We start from the raw sequence: 15,248 nt of genomic DNA, 5'->3' as shown, positions 1-15,248 counted from the left end.
CAGAGAGCTTGGTTGTAGTTGGTTGCAGGGAGGTAGGAATTACAGGTGTAGTATTTCCCATTGATTCATCTTCAGCAGCACTAGAATTCTAGTCTGCAAATACCACTCTCCTTTAGGCAGGAGGTGTCCTTCGGACAAGGCTGCCTTGCCATTAAACACTGTTAGGGGACAAGCACTCATTCTTAGGACTGAATTTTAAAAGGATAAAAAGGATCTTTTAGAGTTACAGATGAACAAACACCTACATGTCTTTAAAATCTTGTTTAGAAAGGGTGTGGAGGAACGCTACAAAAACCAGGATAGGAGACATGTTTTGGTTAAAATTAAAATGCAGCATTTCAGCTCAAAATGAACAATTGAGAGCTAAGAATGAATGATAAGGCCTCAGCACAGACCTCTGCAGGCAGTGACTAAGCATTGAGTGCCAGGAGTGGCCCTGCTGAGAAGATGGCAGGGCCACACCCGGGCTACTCTGCCCTTCCAGCGGGAGAGAGCACCAGGACACAGTGTGTTCATGGGATGGCTACCTTGGCGGGCTGAGGCAGGATATGGGATGGGAAGTTTCCCTAGCACAGACATTGCTCAGGGGCATGGTAAAGGCAAAATCATATGATTCTGTGATTTCTTCCTGACGGTGAAATACGGTTTTATATTGTGGGAAACTAAAAGGATTAAACTGAGGAAGGGCAGGAAATGAATCCAGGCCCCATATGCTGGGGCTCCACAGAGGCCACCTTCCCCTGTAGCAGCGAAGCTCACTTCTGAAAAGGACCCAGGTAGCACAGCCCAGGGAAGGCAGGCATGGTTGGCAGCAACATGGAAAGCTCAAAACAATTTTTGGAGGCACAGCAATTTTCCTCTTAGTAACTGACTTGCCTGGGCCCTTGGTCTTGGGAGTCTGGAAGAGTGGATGGGAACCAAGGAAAGAGAAACAGAGGGAAGTGTCCCCTAGGGAACAAGGGCAGAGCAGGGTGTCTGGCTAGTGTTCACTTGGATTCTGAGCTTATGTGAAGTCCATGGGCTAGAAACCCAGTCTGCCTATTGGGATAGAGGGTGCACAAGTATAACTGTGTTTGAGAATACAGGGTTTATACAGAAACACATTTCAAAGTGTCCATGAAAAAAGAGTATAAATGTTTTCTAATTTGAAGAGGCCCCCATTCCTTTCTGATGTGTCAGGCCAGGATGTGATTTTCAGCTCCCAGCAACTCAGGGCAGCTCCTGGGACTCAGATCATTTTCCTTCTTTTTAATAGAGGTTTCTGTGCCAGCCAGGCTCAGCCAGGTGCCTACTGGTACCAGGGAGTCTTTCTAACCCAGCGCAGTGTAAATCCAGCATCTGTTCGAATTTTGATTGAAGCAGCTTCTGCTTCCCGCACAGTCTCCTTCACAGACTGCATGAGGTTCTGGGCGTTGTGAACCAGCATCTCTGTGGCCTGCAAGGAAAGAGGTACCTTCTGTTACCCACAGTCCCTGATGTAGGCCTGTCTCTAAAATAGGTTTCAGCCAGGAGTGGGATGCAGTTAACCCCACTGGTATCTGGCATCCCCCATATTTGCTTGCATCACTAGGGGTTTTCCCAGATCACCAAAAAGAACCCAAAACTGGCCATCACTGATTGTGTACTGTGGCTTCAGATAGCCTACAGCATGTCCTCTTTCTTGGTCTTCAAACATGCTTCTCCCTCAGGGCTTACTGTTTCCTCTACCTGGACTGCTTTTTCCTCAGGGATCCCCCTCATCTTCAGATCTTTGCTCACTTGTCACGTTGGTGAGGATTTCCCTGCTCATTCTTTTTTTGAGATGGGGTCTTTCTCTGTCATCCAGGCTGGAGTGCAGTGGTGTGATCTTGGCCACTGCAGCCTCTGCCTCCTGCGCTCAAGGATCCTCCTGCCTCAGCCTTTGAACAGCTGGGACAATAGGTACATGCTGTCATATCTGGGTAATTTTTTTGTTTTTTGTAGAGATAATAGGTACATGCTGCCACATCTGGGTTCCGCCATGTTGCCCAGGTTGGACTCAAACTCCTGGGCTCAAGTGATCTGCCCACCTCAGCCTCCCAAAGTGCTAAGACTATAGGCATGAGCCACCGCACCTGGCCTCATTTTCTCCATTGAACCTATCATCACTAACTGATACACTACATATTTTACCTAGGTTGTTTGGGAGTTTTGAGGTTTTTTTCTGTCTTCACACTAAAATTTAAGTTATACAGAGTAGATTTTTGTCAGTGTTGTTCACTGTTATACCCCCAGTATTTAGGATGGTGCCTGGCACACAGGAGGTATTTCATAAATATTTAATTAACGAATTTTAAAAACAACCAAATGAACAAACCAAGCAGCCAACCACTATAAACCCATGAAAATCTAAATACGTTAATCTTTCAAACACACAAACTTAGAGGACTGAAATCACATTGGTATTCTACCATAGAAAGTCAAGGATCTTGGCAATTCATCAGCCCAGTAATTCTTAGCTATTTTTGAGTCATACATCATTTGAGGATTTAATGAAGGTGGGGAATTCTCCCCCAGAAAAAATGCACACATGCATAAAATTTGTACACTCAGTTTCACAGGCTCTGGTAAGTGTAATTGTGGACTGGAATTCCTCATCAGTTGTTCTTTTCACTTGGTCAGCAATGGGACTCAGGCCCAGAGACATTCATAAAGTGAGGATTAGGACTCAAGATTTCTGACTTACGTCGTATGGGTTTTTGTTTTTGTTTTTGTTTTTTTTGAGATGGAGTTTCGCTCTTGTTGCCCAGGCTGGAGTGCAATGGTGCAATCTCAGCTCGCGGCAACTTCCGCCTCCCGGGTTCAAGCAATTCTCCTGCCTCAGCCTCCTAAACAGTCCTGTGTTTTTTCCATTCTATCATACTGTCAATTTCTACCCTTTTTAAAACTGGAATATTTAATGGAACATAATAGATGATTCTCAAGACATATTTTTAGTGGTTAATTGATTAAGTCTGTGATTAGGCCTGAATCTCAGTCTTATCCTTCTTTCCCCATTTTTTTACATCTTTCTTTGGACAGAAGAGATCACATGACATAGAAATAGCCAAGTGTGCAAACCCTATATAGAATATATGGAAGTTAGGTGTGAAGACACAGTTCCCATGGTTTGGGAGAAGAGAGGATTAGGGTGAGAGTTGTTGGATTAGAATATGGTAGCAGAAGCAACAATAATGGCACCAAGAAGAATGGCCACCTTATTTCTTCTAAAGTGCCCCAGGGCCCTATCTCCTGGCCTAGAGATCAGAAACAGTTGTTCTTTCAAACTATTTTTGAGTTCCCCAAGGGGCGTGGGGGGGATTGTGTCTTTTAATTTTTTAAACTCCCTTAACACCTAATACAGTGCTTCACCTTACACCATGTGTGACGAGCCCTGTGTGGCTAGTCCAATGAAACTGTGTACCTCATGTGTGATGAGCCCTGTGTGGGCAGTCCATCTGGCAATCTGGTTCAGAGCAGGGCCTCCCGGAGGGGAAATAAGGAGAGTAAGGGGTGCTCAAATGAGGGTTTCCTGAAAGACCTGGGCCAAGATTCTGGGAAGGAGGACAAACTTCAGGAGGTAATTGCCAAGGTATATGCAGGAAGCAGTGGTTAAGAGAACCTTCTCAGCATCCTTATTTCTATCTCTATCAGAGAAACCTAAAGAGAATATAAGAGAAGCACCTCCTTTGAGCTGTCATTTCAGTTTCAGCACAGGCCTAACTACCTCATGCCCCTGAAAAGCCTGCACTATTCATCATCCCTGAGGCACTAACACCCAGAGAGCTGAAAAGCGGACATTCTCTCCAGCCAGAAACATACAGTGAGTTGAAAGGAACAGGCACTGGAGGCCTCAAAAGAGCCAAACTTATTCCAAGGGTAAGGAACTGAGTGGAGTCCTAACTGCCACTGATCCACAGTATTATTTTAGACACTTAACCTCTCTAGACCTCAGTTTCCTATCTGTAAAATGACAATAGTTGCCCAAGAGCAATTCCAAATTCCTTTTATTTTATTTATTTATTTATTTTTGAGATGGGCTATTGATTGCTATCTTGCCCAAGCTAGTCATGAACTCCTGGTTTCAAATGATCCTACTGCCTGAGCCTCCTAAGTAGCTGGGACTACAGATGCACACCACCACACCTGGTTCCCAATTCCTGGTTTGTTTTTTTGTTTTGTTTTGTTTTGTTTTGTTTTTTCAAGACAGGATCTCACTCTGTCACCCAGGCTGGAGTGCAGTGGTGCAATCACAGCTTACTGCAGCCTTGACCTCCTAGGCTTAAGCAATCCTCCTGCCTCAGCCTCCCAAAATGCTGGGATTACCTGCATGTGCCACTGCACCTGGCCCTAATTCCAAATTTCTGATGTATCTATCCAACACCGACTTTCCCCTCCTGAGAGAGTCTGAGTGCATCCCACGTACTGAATACTCGATACTTGATTCAGAAGTAAAAATTTCCCTGAAGTGGAATTAAATTACTGCAAAACAGCACAGAAGCTGCCAGCCAGAAACCAAAAATAACTGCCACATACCTGCTCCGACTCCTCATCACTGATGTTGGTCCGGCCCAGCATGGTGGCCTTCACTGTGGACAGGATTTTGAGCTGGGTGCTTATGGTTGGGATTCGCTCACATACCTAAAGAGAAAGTTTAATTTGGTATATTTCTCTGTTTGCCTCACCCAGGGTGGGATGCAGTGGTGCAATCACAGCTTACTGCAGCCTTGACCTCCTGGGCTTAAGCAATCCTCCCACAAGCTCCTTGAAGGCAAGACTTACCTACCTCTGTATTCCCAGTGGCTGGCACAGAGAAGGCACTCGATAAATAAGCAACAGAATTCCACTTGTTTTTTTCCCTAGGGTCAGTACAATCCCTTTCTCCAGAAATGGAAGCATTCATTTGATTAGGAAGTAACCTTTCCTGAATCTGTCATTCCCAGTACATTTGTGTTTTTTCCTTTCTGCTATTTCTGTCCCCGGTGAAGTGCCTCTTTCTCCCTTACCTAGTTTTTCTCTCCTGCTTTTCTCCCTCTCATACCCTCCCACTCCAACACACACACACACACACACACACACACACACACACACACGCAGCCTCTTTCCCCGAGTACCTGTAAGAGGTTGGTTCTAATCCGTTTATCTGTGCACTGCTTGGCAACCTCCTTGGCCAACCGAGTCACCTCGTCTGAGGCCTTGGCGATGTCCTTGGCACACTGAATGAGCGCCCGCTTGGTACCACTGCCCCCTCTTACCAGCCGAGACATCTCAGCCATCAGCAGAGCCATGCGCTTGGCTGCTGCAATGATGTCATTGCCCTACAGGGAAGCAAAGATACAGTGTGAGCTCTGCCCACGCTCTGGCCATGTTAAGGAAGGAAGGAGAAACGCAGAGAAGAGGAGGGAGCTTGCCACCTTAGCATCCCTCCGGAAGGGTGAGAAGAGGAGAAAAGGGCCGTTCTTGAGTGATACGGACAGCACTGGAGGAAAAAAAAGAATGAGACAGGGCACGTGCCCAAGCACGCAGTGTGAGAAACAGGGGGAAGAGAGGAGAGAGGAGGGGGAAAGAAGGAGAGGGAGAGAGACATTTCCTGACTAAAAAAAAAAGAAGACCCAGATATTAGTCTGAAAGGGCAAGATGTGCACCCCAGGCACAGCACTGAACAAGCACTTTGGCATCTCCAGGTTAATCATATCAATAAACTGGGGACAGGGCCAACAAGCTGGTTAAATAGGCACTTTCATTTCTATAGGGAGAAAGCAGTAGAGCTGGCCTGAGGGGAAAAATACAGAAGAGCCTTTCCAAATGCTGAAATCACCCTCTTCATGCTTACCCTTGTTGCAAATAGCAGCCAAGGGCTCTTGCTAAAGAATGTCAAACCCCAAGTAACTATTCTCAGCCTGGGTGAGGGGAGAAAAAAAAAAAGATATTTTCTGATCTAGCCTGCTCTGGCTAGCCCTCTGGTTTGTTTTTGTTTTGTTTTGTTTTTTCAAGACAGGGTCTCACTCTGTCACCCAGGCTGGAGTGCAGTGGTGCAATCACAGCTTACTGCAGCCTTGACCTCCTGGGCTTAAGCAATCCTCCCACCTTATTTGTCCCATCAACCTGAACGAACATGTTGCTTTAATTTTTCCCATGTAAAAGGGTAAAGAATCAATTCTTCAGTCCCCTCAGCTAAGTGAAGACTCCAGTTAAAGGAACCTTCAGCGAAGAGGATGCAAGGGAAGGCATCAGGAAAATAAAAGTCGTGATTCAGGCTGTAAATGGAACCCTCACTCCAAGGAATGGCAGTTTATCGTAGACTTGGCATTTTAGTTTACTAAAACCCTCATGGGTCATAAAAAAGAAAGATACAAGTTATTTATTCTGTGCCCATCTCATGAAAGCTCCTCTTTTGGCTGCTAACAACCCCAAGTCATAGCAACTGCAATGTTCAAAACTAGCTAAAAGGCCAGGCCCTCCTCATTTTTCCCCTCATGCCCTTCATTTCTCTACATTGCAGTGAGGCATACACAAACCATACCACTGCAGGGTGCTCTGCAAGAGGCCTCCACAGGCACCATGAAGCAGTTCATCATTTATGCTGGGAGGGTGTAACATCTCAGGCAGTAATTGAGGCTGGAGAGAATGCAGGTATGGGAAGAAGTCAAGAAGCAAAGGGCATGTTAGACAAGGTCCTCTGGGTCTACCTCTTCTAGTGCAGACCTAGGATCATTCCAGGACCCCATGACCTTGGTTAGAAGATAGCATGGTGCCATGGTTAGTTACTACCCATCACTCTTCAAAGCCTTTCTTCTTGCAGCATGCCACCTTTAAAGGGAAAAGTGATCATCCCAATCGCCCTACTCTCCAAACTAGCTTTGGTTCATTCCTCAAGGCCAAAGTTCTATGGAGGCCTGTCTTGTGGCCTTGAGTACTCCGTTTCCCACTCCCACTCCCTCCCACTGAGACACCTGGACAGGCAGTCAGTGAGGCCCCATTCTCTGTGGACTCCCATCAAGGCCAGCATCTGCCACATAGCCAAGTGCAGGGCAGCATGCAGTCCTCCCCCAGAGACCCTGCCATATAAAGCTGCCTCTCACCCTCATCAGCTCTCCCTGAGCCATCAGTGAGGGGTCAGTCGGGAGCAGGCAAAGCTCAATGGTCAGGTCAGGTGTCCTCATAATGGTCCACCATGGTTCCTGACCTGGAAGTCATTGAGAGATGCATCCACGGCTTCCCAAGCGGTTTAAAGTTCCAACAATGGCCACAAAGTCAGTAAGAAAAGGAATCCTTTCAAAAAGTGACCCCCCATCTCTCTTCATTCCCCAAACATAAATGCAGTCCAATTAATCTGGCATTAGCAGACCTATCAAACTTGTGAAGCCAGTCCTAACAACATGGTGCAGACAGACAGATGCCCGCCCTGCTCAGACTCACAGGACCAGCACAGATCATGAGTGATGCAATGTGTCAAGGCTGCACATGGCCGGATGCATATGGAGCAGCCCCCAACTGGGGATGCTGATCAGTACCTTACTAGACCACTTGGTAGCTTCCCGATGCAAGGACTGAGCCGCGGCCAGAATGGGCTGGTTGACCGGCTGATTGGATGGCATTAACAGCAGCTCAGGTTCGTAATCGTCTTCCATGTCAGGGGGGACAGGGAACCCAGCAGCATCGGCCGCATCTGCCTCAGCTACAACACCTATACCCACCTCAGCGGCTGGGATGCCCGGCTTTGTCGATGGCGGGAAGGATGAGAAACAGGGATAGTGTCAGTAAGAGCAGTAGGACTTGGGAAACTGGGCTTCAGCTGGTTTAGTGACCAAAGCCTGCCTAGGATGAGAAAGAAACATGTTCTCTAGGAGCCTTGTGTACCAAGCTTCATAGAAGGGGGAATTCTCAGCCTCCAGCGCTACTCAGCCCAAGCCACCGTATGGTCAGAGAAGAAAAGGGACTCACTCCAATGGCAAAGGGCTTCTGGAGAAATCTTTACACCAAGAAAGCAAGTGGCATCCATTTCTTTAATATACTTGATACTAAAGTTAAACCTCACAAGAGTGATTCTCACATCAGAATATTTCTGAGGAGCCAAACAACCAAACGATAGTAGCAAATTACCTTTAAAAGGAATCCAGAGAGAAAAAGTAAATGCAACCACACAAGTTACTTTGAACGGAACAAACTGAACACTGCTGGATCATATGGTCACTGTTGTACATTTTCCTGGGACACAGGAGGCAACTTGGGTCATCTCTGCAGCTGCCAGACACAGATTATTTCCTTCATGAGTTAAAAGTCCCAGAATTAAAAATGATACATCAGAGGTAGTGAATACCAAACTAGGAAAGAGGCAGGAAAAACAAACACAATGGTAAGTGAAGAGAACTTAAGTATCCCACCGTCACCCAGCTGTAAGAAGCCTCAAGAAGCCACCTTGTCAGCCACCCATCTCAGGGAACACCCACACATCAGACCAGCTCTCTATCCCCTCAAGGTCTTCCAAGGCAAAGCTTCTAGCATCTCTTTTTGCATCCATTGCTAGTACCAACTCAGAAAGCTGCTCCTTGGGTACAACCTAAATTTCTTGCAAAATAGGTTCTCACTCACACCAAACTGCTTATCTAGTTCACAGATAGAATAATATGTGAACTTGCCAAGTGACTGCAGCTGAGCTCGCAGAATCCAGAATTGGTGCTCATTTAAGAATGAGAATCATGATGGAGAGAACATGAATTTAGAACCAGGGATGGGGATTATAAAAGCCAGATGCTGAAAATAGACTAACGTGGAAAGAAAATTAAAAACTGCCACAATGAAGCCAAACCATTTATACGAAGAATGGTGAACACAGGTTCTTTACATCAAACATCTATACTCAAGAGGAAGTAGTTTATATGGAATTTTCTCTGAGGTTGTTATCACTCCTAAAAGTCTTATCCTGCACACAAAACCTGACTCCAAAGGGTGACGATGTTGGAGGATTCAGGGCCAACAAGGGGTTCAGGTACCATCTAAACTCTTGCCTAAACTCAGCGAAGACCCACCTCTGCTAATCAAAAGAAAAGCCAGCTCACTGCTGCTAAGGCTCAGAGTCCCACAGTGTACAGAGACAGACAGGTTGACAGACACACAAACAGATATTCCTCCCCAGCCCAGTACATACATGGTTCAAGTAGCTTCTGACTTCACACAACTCAAAGTCAGCAAACTCCTGATGTTCCACGCTTCAGGAGACAGACCACAAATGGCAGAGTGGGGCAAGTAATGTGGGCCAATGCTGTCTGCTTTTAAGTTTGTTTGTTTGTTTGTTTGTTTGTTTCAAATAATTCATGTATATTTTTTGTTCTGCATAGTATATCTTGGTTCATTGTAATGAAATTTAAATTTCCTTTAAAATTTTCACTGTCACCTCCCCCACTCCCCATGCACAGTGGGACTCTGCCACATGCAGTTGGAGAGATACCATTATAAATAATTCTACAGGTCAGGTCGAACACCAGCAAAGTCTCCCTTCCGTCTTAGAACCTGGGCTCACAGCTAACAGTTCAGCAAAATACAGTGTTAAAAACCAATGTGAATTTCCCAGCCTGAAAAAAAATCCAAGATCAGCTGCAGGTGCAGGAGGTCCCTGAGGAAGTACAGTTGGCACAAGAGCTCGAAAGCTTTGAGGATGTGCAAAGAATAAAGGCAAATAGGTGGTGGGAATAAAGATCTAGGGTCATAAAAACATTAAAGAAAAAAGATCTAGGGTCATATTAGAAACAGTTTAGAACTAAGAGCTACCTTTCACTGCAAGGTTAGCAATAGTATTCCTCTTATCTAGAAAAGCTACTGCTCACTTTTCATCATTTAGGGGAAAATAGGCAAAAGTTATTCATAGGGCAAGACTGCTGTAGCATCCATATTTTTACCAACCACATTAATATTTATACCTTCAGATTTGCTGAGTAAGAGACAGCCTGGAGCTGTCTTAAGTTGAGAGATAAAATGATTCTGAGAAAGGACAAAAGCATATGGCTTCTAAGATACCAATCTACTTGCTTCTGTGAAAAAAAAACAAACAAAATGCAAACATTTCATCTAGCTTTAGCACAGTCCACAGAATTCATATTTGGAGCTCTGATAATTAGCAATGTAGCATCTAAAAACATTTGCAGTTACAAGAAAGATAAGCAATTTCTAAAAGACCCCAAATGCCAAAGTCAAGGCAGCTGGCACTCTAATGGACAAAGAGGACAGGAACCCTCTTCTCAAATAACAGGCACCCTGGCTCTGGCTTTTGCAGCTTGAAGGAGAAACCATCAGGCGCCAGAAACATCTCACTAAACCACAGGTAAGAAGAGGAACATGCTATTGGCAACACAGGAACCAAAGGAGAGAGAGAGGGTGACTCCAAATAGACTCTTCTTTCTGGGCTGTGTGCATGGTCCTTCATCCTTTCTGAGAAGACATCCTTTCTCAACAAGAAAAGCTTCACTACTTACCTTGCTGGACCATTTGCGAGCTTCATCATGGAGCTGTCTGGCAGCCATCATCATTGGCTGGTTAATCACCTCCCCGGCCTTCTGCTCAGGGAACTCTTCATCCTTTTCCTCTGGTGGTGGGGGCCTAGGTGGAGGGACCTCACCTTCAGGCAGAGGTGGTTTGGGAGGAGCAAGCTCATCTGTTAGCTAAAAAAGAGAAAACAAGTTGTAAGTAAAGTCCTAAAATTACCCCCCGCCCCCGGAATTCTTTCGTTTCTTCTAAAAAGTGTCCCTAGAAAATCCACCCACATTCACTCCATGTAAGACCACCCACACTGAGCCACAAGGACCACCTGCTTCAATCTCAACAGAAGCAGGTTTCTCTACAAAAAGCTAGCAGAAGCAGGTTTCTCTACAAAAAGCTAGCAGTGGCCAGGCGCAGTGGCTCACACCTGTAATCCCAGCACTTTGGGAGGCCGAGGCAGGTGGATTACCAGAGGTCAGGAGTTTGAGACCAGCCTGGCCAACATGGCAACACCCAATCTCTACCAAAAACACAAAAATGAGCCAGGCATGGTGGCATGTGCCTGTAATCCCAGCTACTCGAGAAGCGGAGGCAGGACAATCACTTGGACGCGGGAGGCAGAGGTTGCCATGGGCTAAGATCATGCCACTGTGCTCCAGCCTGGGCGACAGAGCAAGACTCTATCTCAAAAAAGGAAAAAAAGAAAAAAAAAAGGCTTGCAGCTGCTGTTTTGGTTGCAACTCAGGGAGATATACACAGTGCTACCAGATGAAGGATTCTCAAAAAATCCCTACAAAAGATGTAAGTTCTGGTCCTGGTTCTACCAAAAAGCAGCTACATAAGCAAGTAACTTCTCCCCTTGGCCTGAGGTTCCTCATCTGTCAGTGAGGGGTAACTAGACCAAATGACCTCTAAGATCCAGATTCTAAATGGCATGACTCTATTGCTCACATAAGAAGCCATTCCCCAGGAATAGCCCTCTCTCCCAGCTCTAAACACCCACCAAGAGCCCAGCTGGAAAGAATCTAAGAAGCGTTGAAGGCTGGGAAACACTGTTCCTTAGCTGTGTGTGCAATGACCCAATTTTGTACTCAACCAACTTAGAAACTTAACATCTTTTAATGACATTAAATATGGGAAAGTAAATCAGATTATTGCCTTGATAGGTTATTTACAAAGTCAAGGTATTTCTAATACTGTTAGTTGGAATAAGTGTCTAAAAATAATCACTATTTCTGTTTCTGGAATTTGTATCTGCAACATATTGCCCAGCTAGCTTCTTCCTACACCATGTAAAAATATATTCACAGTACTTGCGGGGGGTAGTGGGGAAGGTATCTAAAGATCTTAAATTATAGTTGAGGAAAAAGATTTTAAAAGCATATATCTTGTTACTTAAGAAAAAGAAGTCAAAGGAAAGAACCACCACAAGATTTCAACCACCTTGGTTCTACCATTGTCAACTAAGAACACACCAAATCTCCTTACTGCAAGCTGTGCAGATTATTTTACCACAATGCACTACCTCATCACTCATCACATCCACACTTACCAAAGCCAGCTCCTCTGCTCCAGCCACTCCCCATCACAGCAAGCCACTACCACACACACCAGTACTACACACACACACACAACCCATGCATTTAAGCACTAGGTTATAACTCCACTGGATTTAGAAATGAAAATCGAGATCTGCCTCCCACTAAGCTTCAAATGAAAGCTAAACGAAGCCACCTAGTGATGGAGGCTCTAAAACACAATCTACCTCTCTCTTGCTGCAGTCTCAACACCTTCCTGCTCAGTTCTCCGCATCTCTGAATTTACTTACTCGGAGTTGTTCAAGGTCTGGTGGAGGAGGCGGGAAGTCAGGCTCCTGAGGTTGGAAGGCTTCTCTGACCTTGGCCACAGCTCCCAGGATCCGATATCCCGAGTCCAGGAAGCTCTTTTGCAGTCCTAAACACAAGACACCCTCACTTTCAGCTGGGTGGATCAGTGCCCCAAAGCACTGTCTGTGCAGCAGCAGAACTGGTTCCATGAACAAAAGCTGGATGTGAAGCTGCCAGTAAACATCACGGGCAGTGATTGAAGAGGGAGGGAGGCAGGACAAGGCAGATGTCCTGAGGCCTGCAGAGCGTTGGAAGCATCACGAACCAGCTGTTCTTTTAGTGTTCAGCGTGCCTTCTTGGCTGTACAACTAACAAGTACGCAGGAGATCCCTGGGCGTGAACACTTTGGGCTCAGGTGGCATCCATCGCCTCTCTTATGATGAGGCAGTCAAGAGATAAGCCTGCCCAACTCAGAACATGGGAGATGTCAGTTTCAGATTGGACATACATTCCCTGAAGTACTTCTCACCTTTCTCTCTACTCCTTTGCTCTACTTGGCATTCAGTATGTTAACCCTTATGCTAAGCTGCGCTACTCTGTCCAGTTGCTTGGAATTCAAGAATCTACTCAAACTATTAGAAACTCCAGTTTTGGAAACTAAGCATGTCCTTAGTGATAATGGGTTGAGGATATTAGAAAGATTCTGCCTGAACCAGAGATGGATAGGGGAGCCCCTCCTTCCTACTCTCTTGCATTGACTACATTCTACTCATAGACAAGACTGAAAACATCAGATGTTCAAAACAGGAAGAAATTCAGATGATTTCAACCAAAGGAGCGGCTCCCATTATGATCTGCCATGGTAGTACCAAAAATATGATCCAAATTCACCTAAAGAAAACCCAGATTTTTTTTTAGGTGTAGGGCCTAGGAGACCCACAGATCACCTTAAGCCCACCAGATGTGATAGAAATTGAGAATGCTTTACAGAGAAAAAATGCATTTTAAGAAAAGCCCAAGAGAAGTTAACGCCAGTTACATAAACTAAATGGACGGTAAATTGGTTATCATGCATTTTTTGAAAATTTTCCAAAATAATGACTGAACAAGGCAAGGAGCTATTTAGCCAGACCATATTAAGAAAGCACAGGCTGGGTGCCTGTAATCCCAGCAGTATGGGAGGCCGAGGCCAGTGGATCACCTGAGGTCTGGAGTTTGAGACCAGCCTGGCCAACATGGTGAAACTGTCTCTACTAAAACTACAAAAAATTAGCTGGGTGTGATGGTGGGAGCCTGTAATCCCAGCTACTCGGGAGGCTGCAGCAGGAGAATCACTTGAATCCGGGTGGGGGGGCGGAGGTTACAGTGAGGTGAGATTGCGCCATTTTACTCCAGCCTGGGCAACAAGAGTGAAACTCTGTCTAAAAAAAAAGCCCAGAGGCTGGGCGCAGTGGCTCACACCTGTAATCCCAGCGCTTTAACAGGCCAAGGCGAGTGGATCACATGAGGTCAGGAGTTCAAGACCAGCCTGGCCAATATGGCAAAACCTTGTCTCTACTAAAAACACAAAAATTAGCTGGGCATGGTGGCGCACACCTGTAATCCCAGCTACTCGGGAGGTTGAGGCAGAAGAACTGCTTGAACTTGGGAGGCAGAGGTTGCAGTGAGCTGATATCACACCACTGCCCTCCGTCCTGAGAAAGCAGAATTCAGTCTCAAAAAAAAAAACAGAAAGCACAGAGAAGTTGGTCCAGAAAAATTAACATACAACAATCCTGCTGATACTGCAGAGATTTGGATGGAAAAAGATTAATCTAGCATTCTCGAACTAAATGTCTATAGCTTTTGCCCCCAGACTTTGTATGTGGTGGTTGTGGGGTACATATTCCCTCACTATCTTTCCTGAGTTAACCTCTCAGCGGAGGTGAGCCATAGTGCCATGCATTGCTTACCAGGGTCAGAAATGCTTCCAGCCACAGCTTTTGCATCCATCACCATCGGGGAGATGGTTTTGCTCAACTCATCAGAGGCGGCTTTCACAGCCTCACGGAACTTGGGATCCTCGGAATTCTCCACCTCCCTCTTAGCCACCAGCAGGATCCGGTTGGCCCGACGAGCAATGCTGGTTGCCCCAGCAACCAGCATCTGAGGCTGAATGTTGGCCATAGCTACCTTGCACTTGTCCAGGTCTTTTTTAATTGCTTCTTCCGAAGCATCCAACAGAGATTTGGTATCAATGGCTTCGTCCACCAGCCCTGTTAGGAAAACAGAAATGGAATTTAGTTTCAATTTAGAAGAACAGAAACTCCAAAACACTGTTATCCACTCAAGTTTCTCATGAGAAAGTATAACATCCAGAATTCTCTTCTTCAGCTCAGAGTTCTTCCTACATAATCAAAAGCTTCCAGGTAAACACCACAGTAAAAAAAAAAAAAAAAAAAAAAGCAAGGACATAGTCCAAAAGCCCATCTGGATTTGCAGCATTTATACCAACCGTGGTTGCCAGCCTTCTTGTATCCACCCCAGACAACCAGAAATGCAACATCGGGAGGAAACAAGGAATACGTCTGAAACCATCACTGCATCACCACCACGTTATCTGTGAATAATATTTTCTCCCTGACCGTCTCACTCCCCAGCCATCTGTTGCTTGTTGGCAGCTTGTAGTGCTCAAGATGAGCCATGCGGAGGCTTCCAATAACCCTAACAGCCTGTTTTTTATTCCTATTACCTCTCTTCAGACACCTCAGGAGTTCCACTTTCATCTCGGGCTGCCATGGACCCCAGTCACAACAGGTTCTGCAGGGACAGCGAAAAGCCTACATTCCTCATTCCTTCTTTCCTATCTCTCCCTTTACAGAGAATGAAGACGATTCAGAGGTGCCACTTCAATTGCACAGACACAGGTTTGCTGGTGGATGGTTTCTCCTTTTTAAAAAAAACTACGTAGTT

At 45.6% G+C, this 15,248-nt stretch overlaps 1 protein-coding gene across 2 annotated transcripts in view; it reads right to left on the bottom strand.

Annotated features, from left to right (window-relative positions):
• Positions 1-246: 246 nt before the first annotated feature.
• Positions 247-15,248, bottom strand: part of VCL (vinculin) — a 142,107-nt gene continuing 127,105 nt past the window's right edge. Inside the window, exons 16-22 of one of the 2 annotated variants that reach the window (XM_011991163.1) lie at positions 14,249-14,551; positions 12,299-12,423; positions 10,467-10,652; positions 7,512-7,715; positions 5,112-5,315; positions 4,534-4,638; positions 247-1,435 (exon numbers count right to left, since the gene is read on the bottom strand). In XM_011991163.1, coding sequence (XP_011846553.1) covers positions 1,289-1,435; positions 4,534-4,638; positions 5,112-5,315; positions 7,512-7,715; positions 10,467-10,652; positions 12,299-12,423; positions 14,249-14,551 — 1,274 coding nt within the window. In that variant the 3' untranslated portion in view covers positions 247-1,288. The remainder of the gene's footprint in view (positions 1,436-4,533; positions 4,639-5,111; positions 5,316-7,511; positions 7,716-10,466; positions 10,653-12,298; positions 12,424-14,248; positions 14,552-15,248) is intronic. The other variant, XM_011991164.1, reaches the window with a different exon arrangement.

The sequence above is a fragment of the Mandrillus leucophaeus genome, unplaced genomic scaffold, assembly GCF_000951045.1.
Source record: "Mandrillus leucophaeus isolate KB7577 unplaced genomic scaffold, Mleu.le_1.0 Scaffold39, whole genome shotgun sequence".
Taxonomy (NCBI): domain Eukaryota; kingdom Metazoa; phylum Chordata; class Mammalia; order Primates; family Cercopithecidae; genus Mandrillus; species Mandrillus leucophaeus.
The sequence above is the reverse complement of the archived record's forward strand: the minus strand, read 5'-3'. Positions and strand labels throughout refer to the sequence as shown.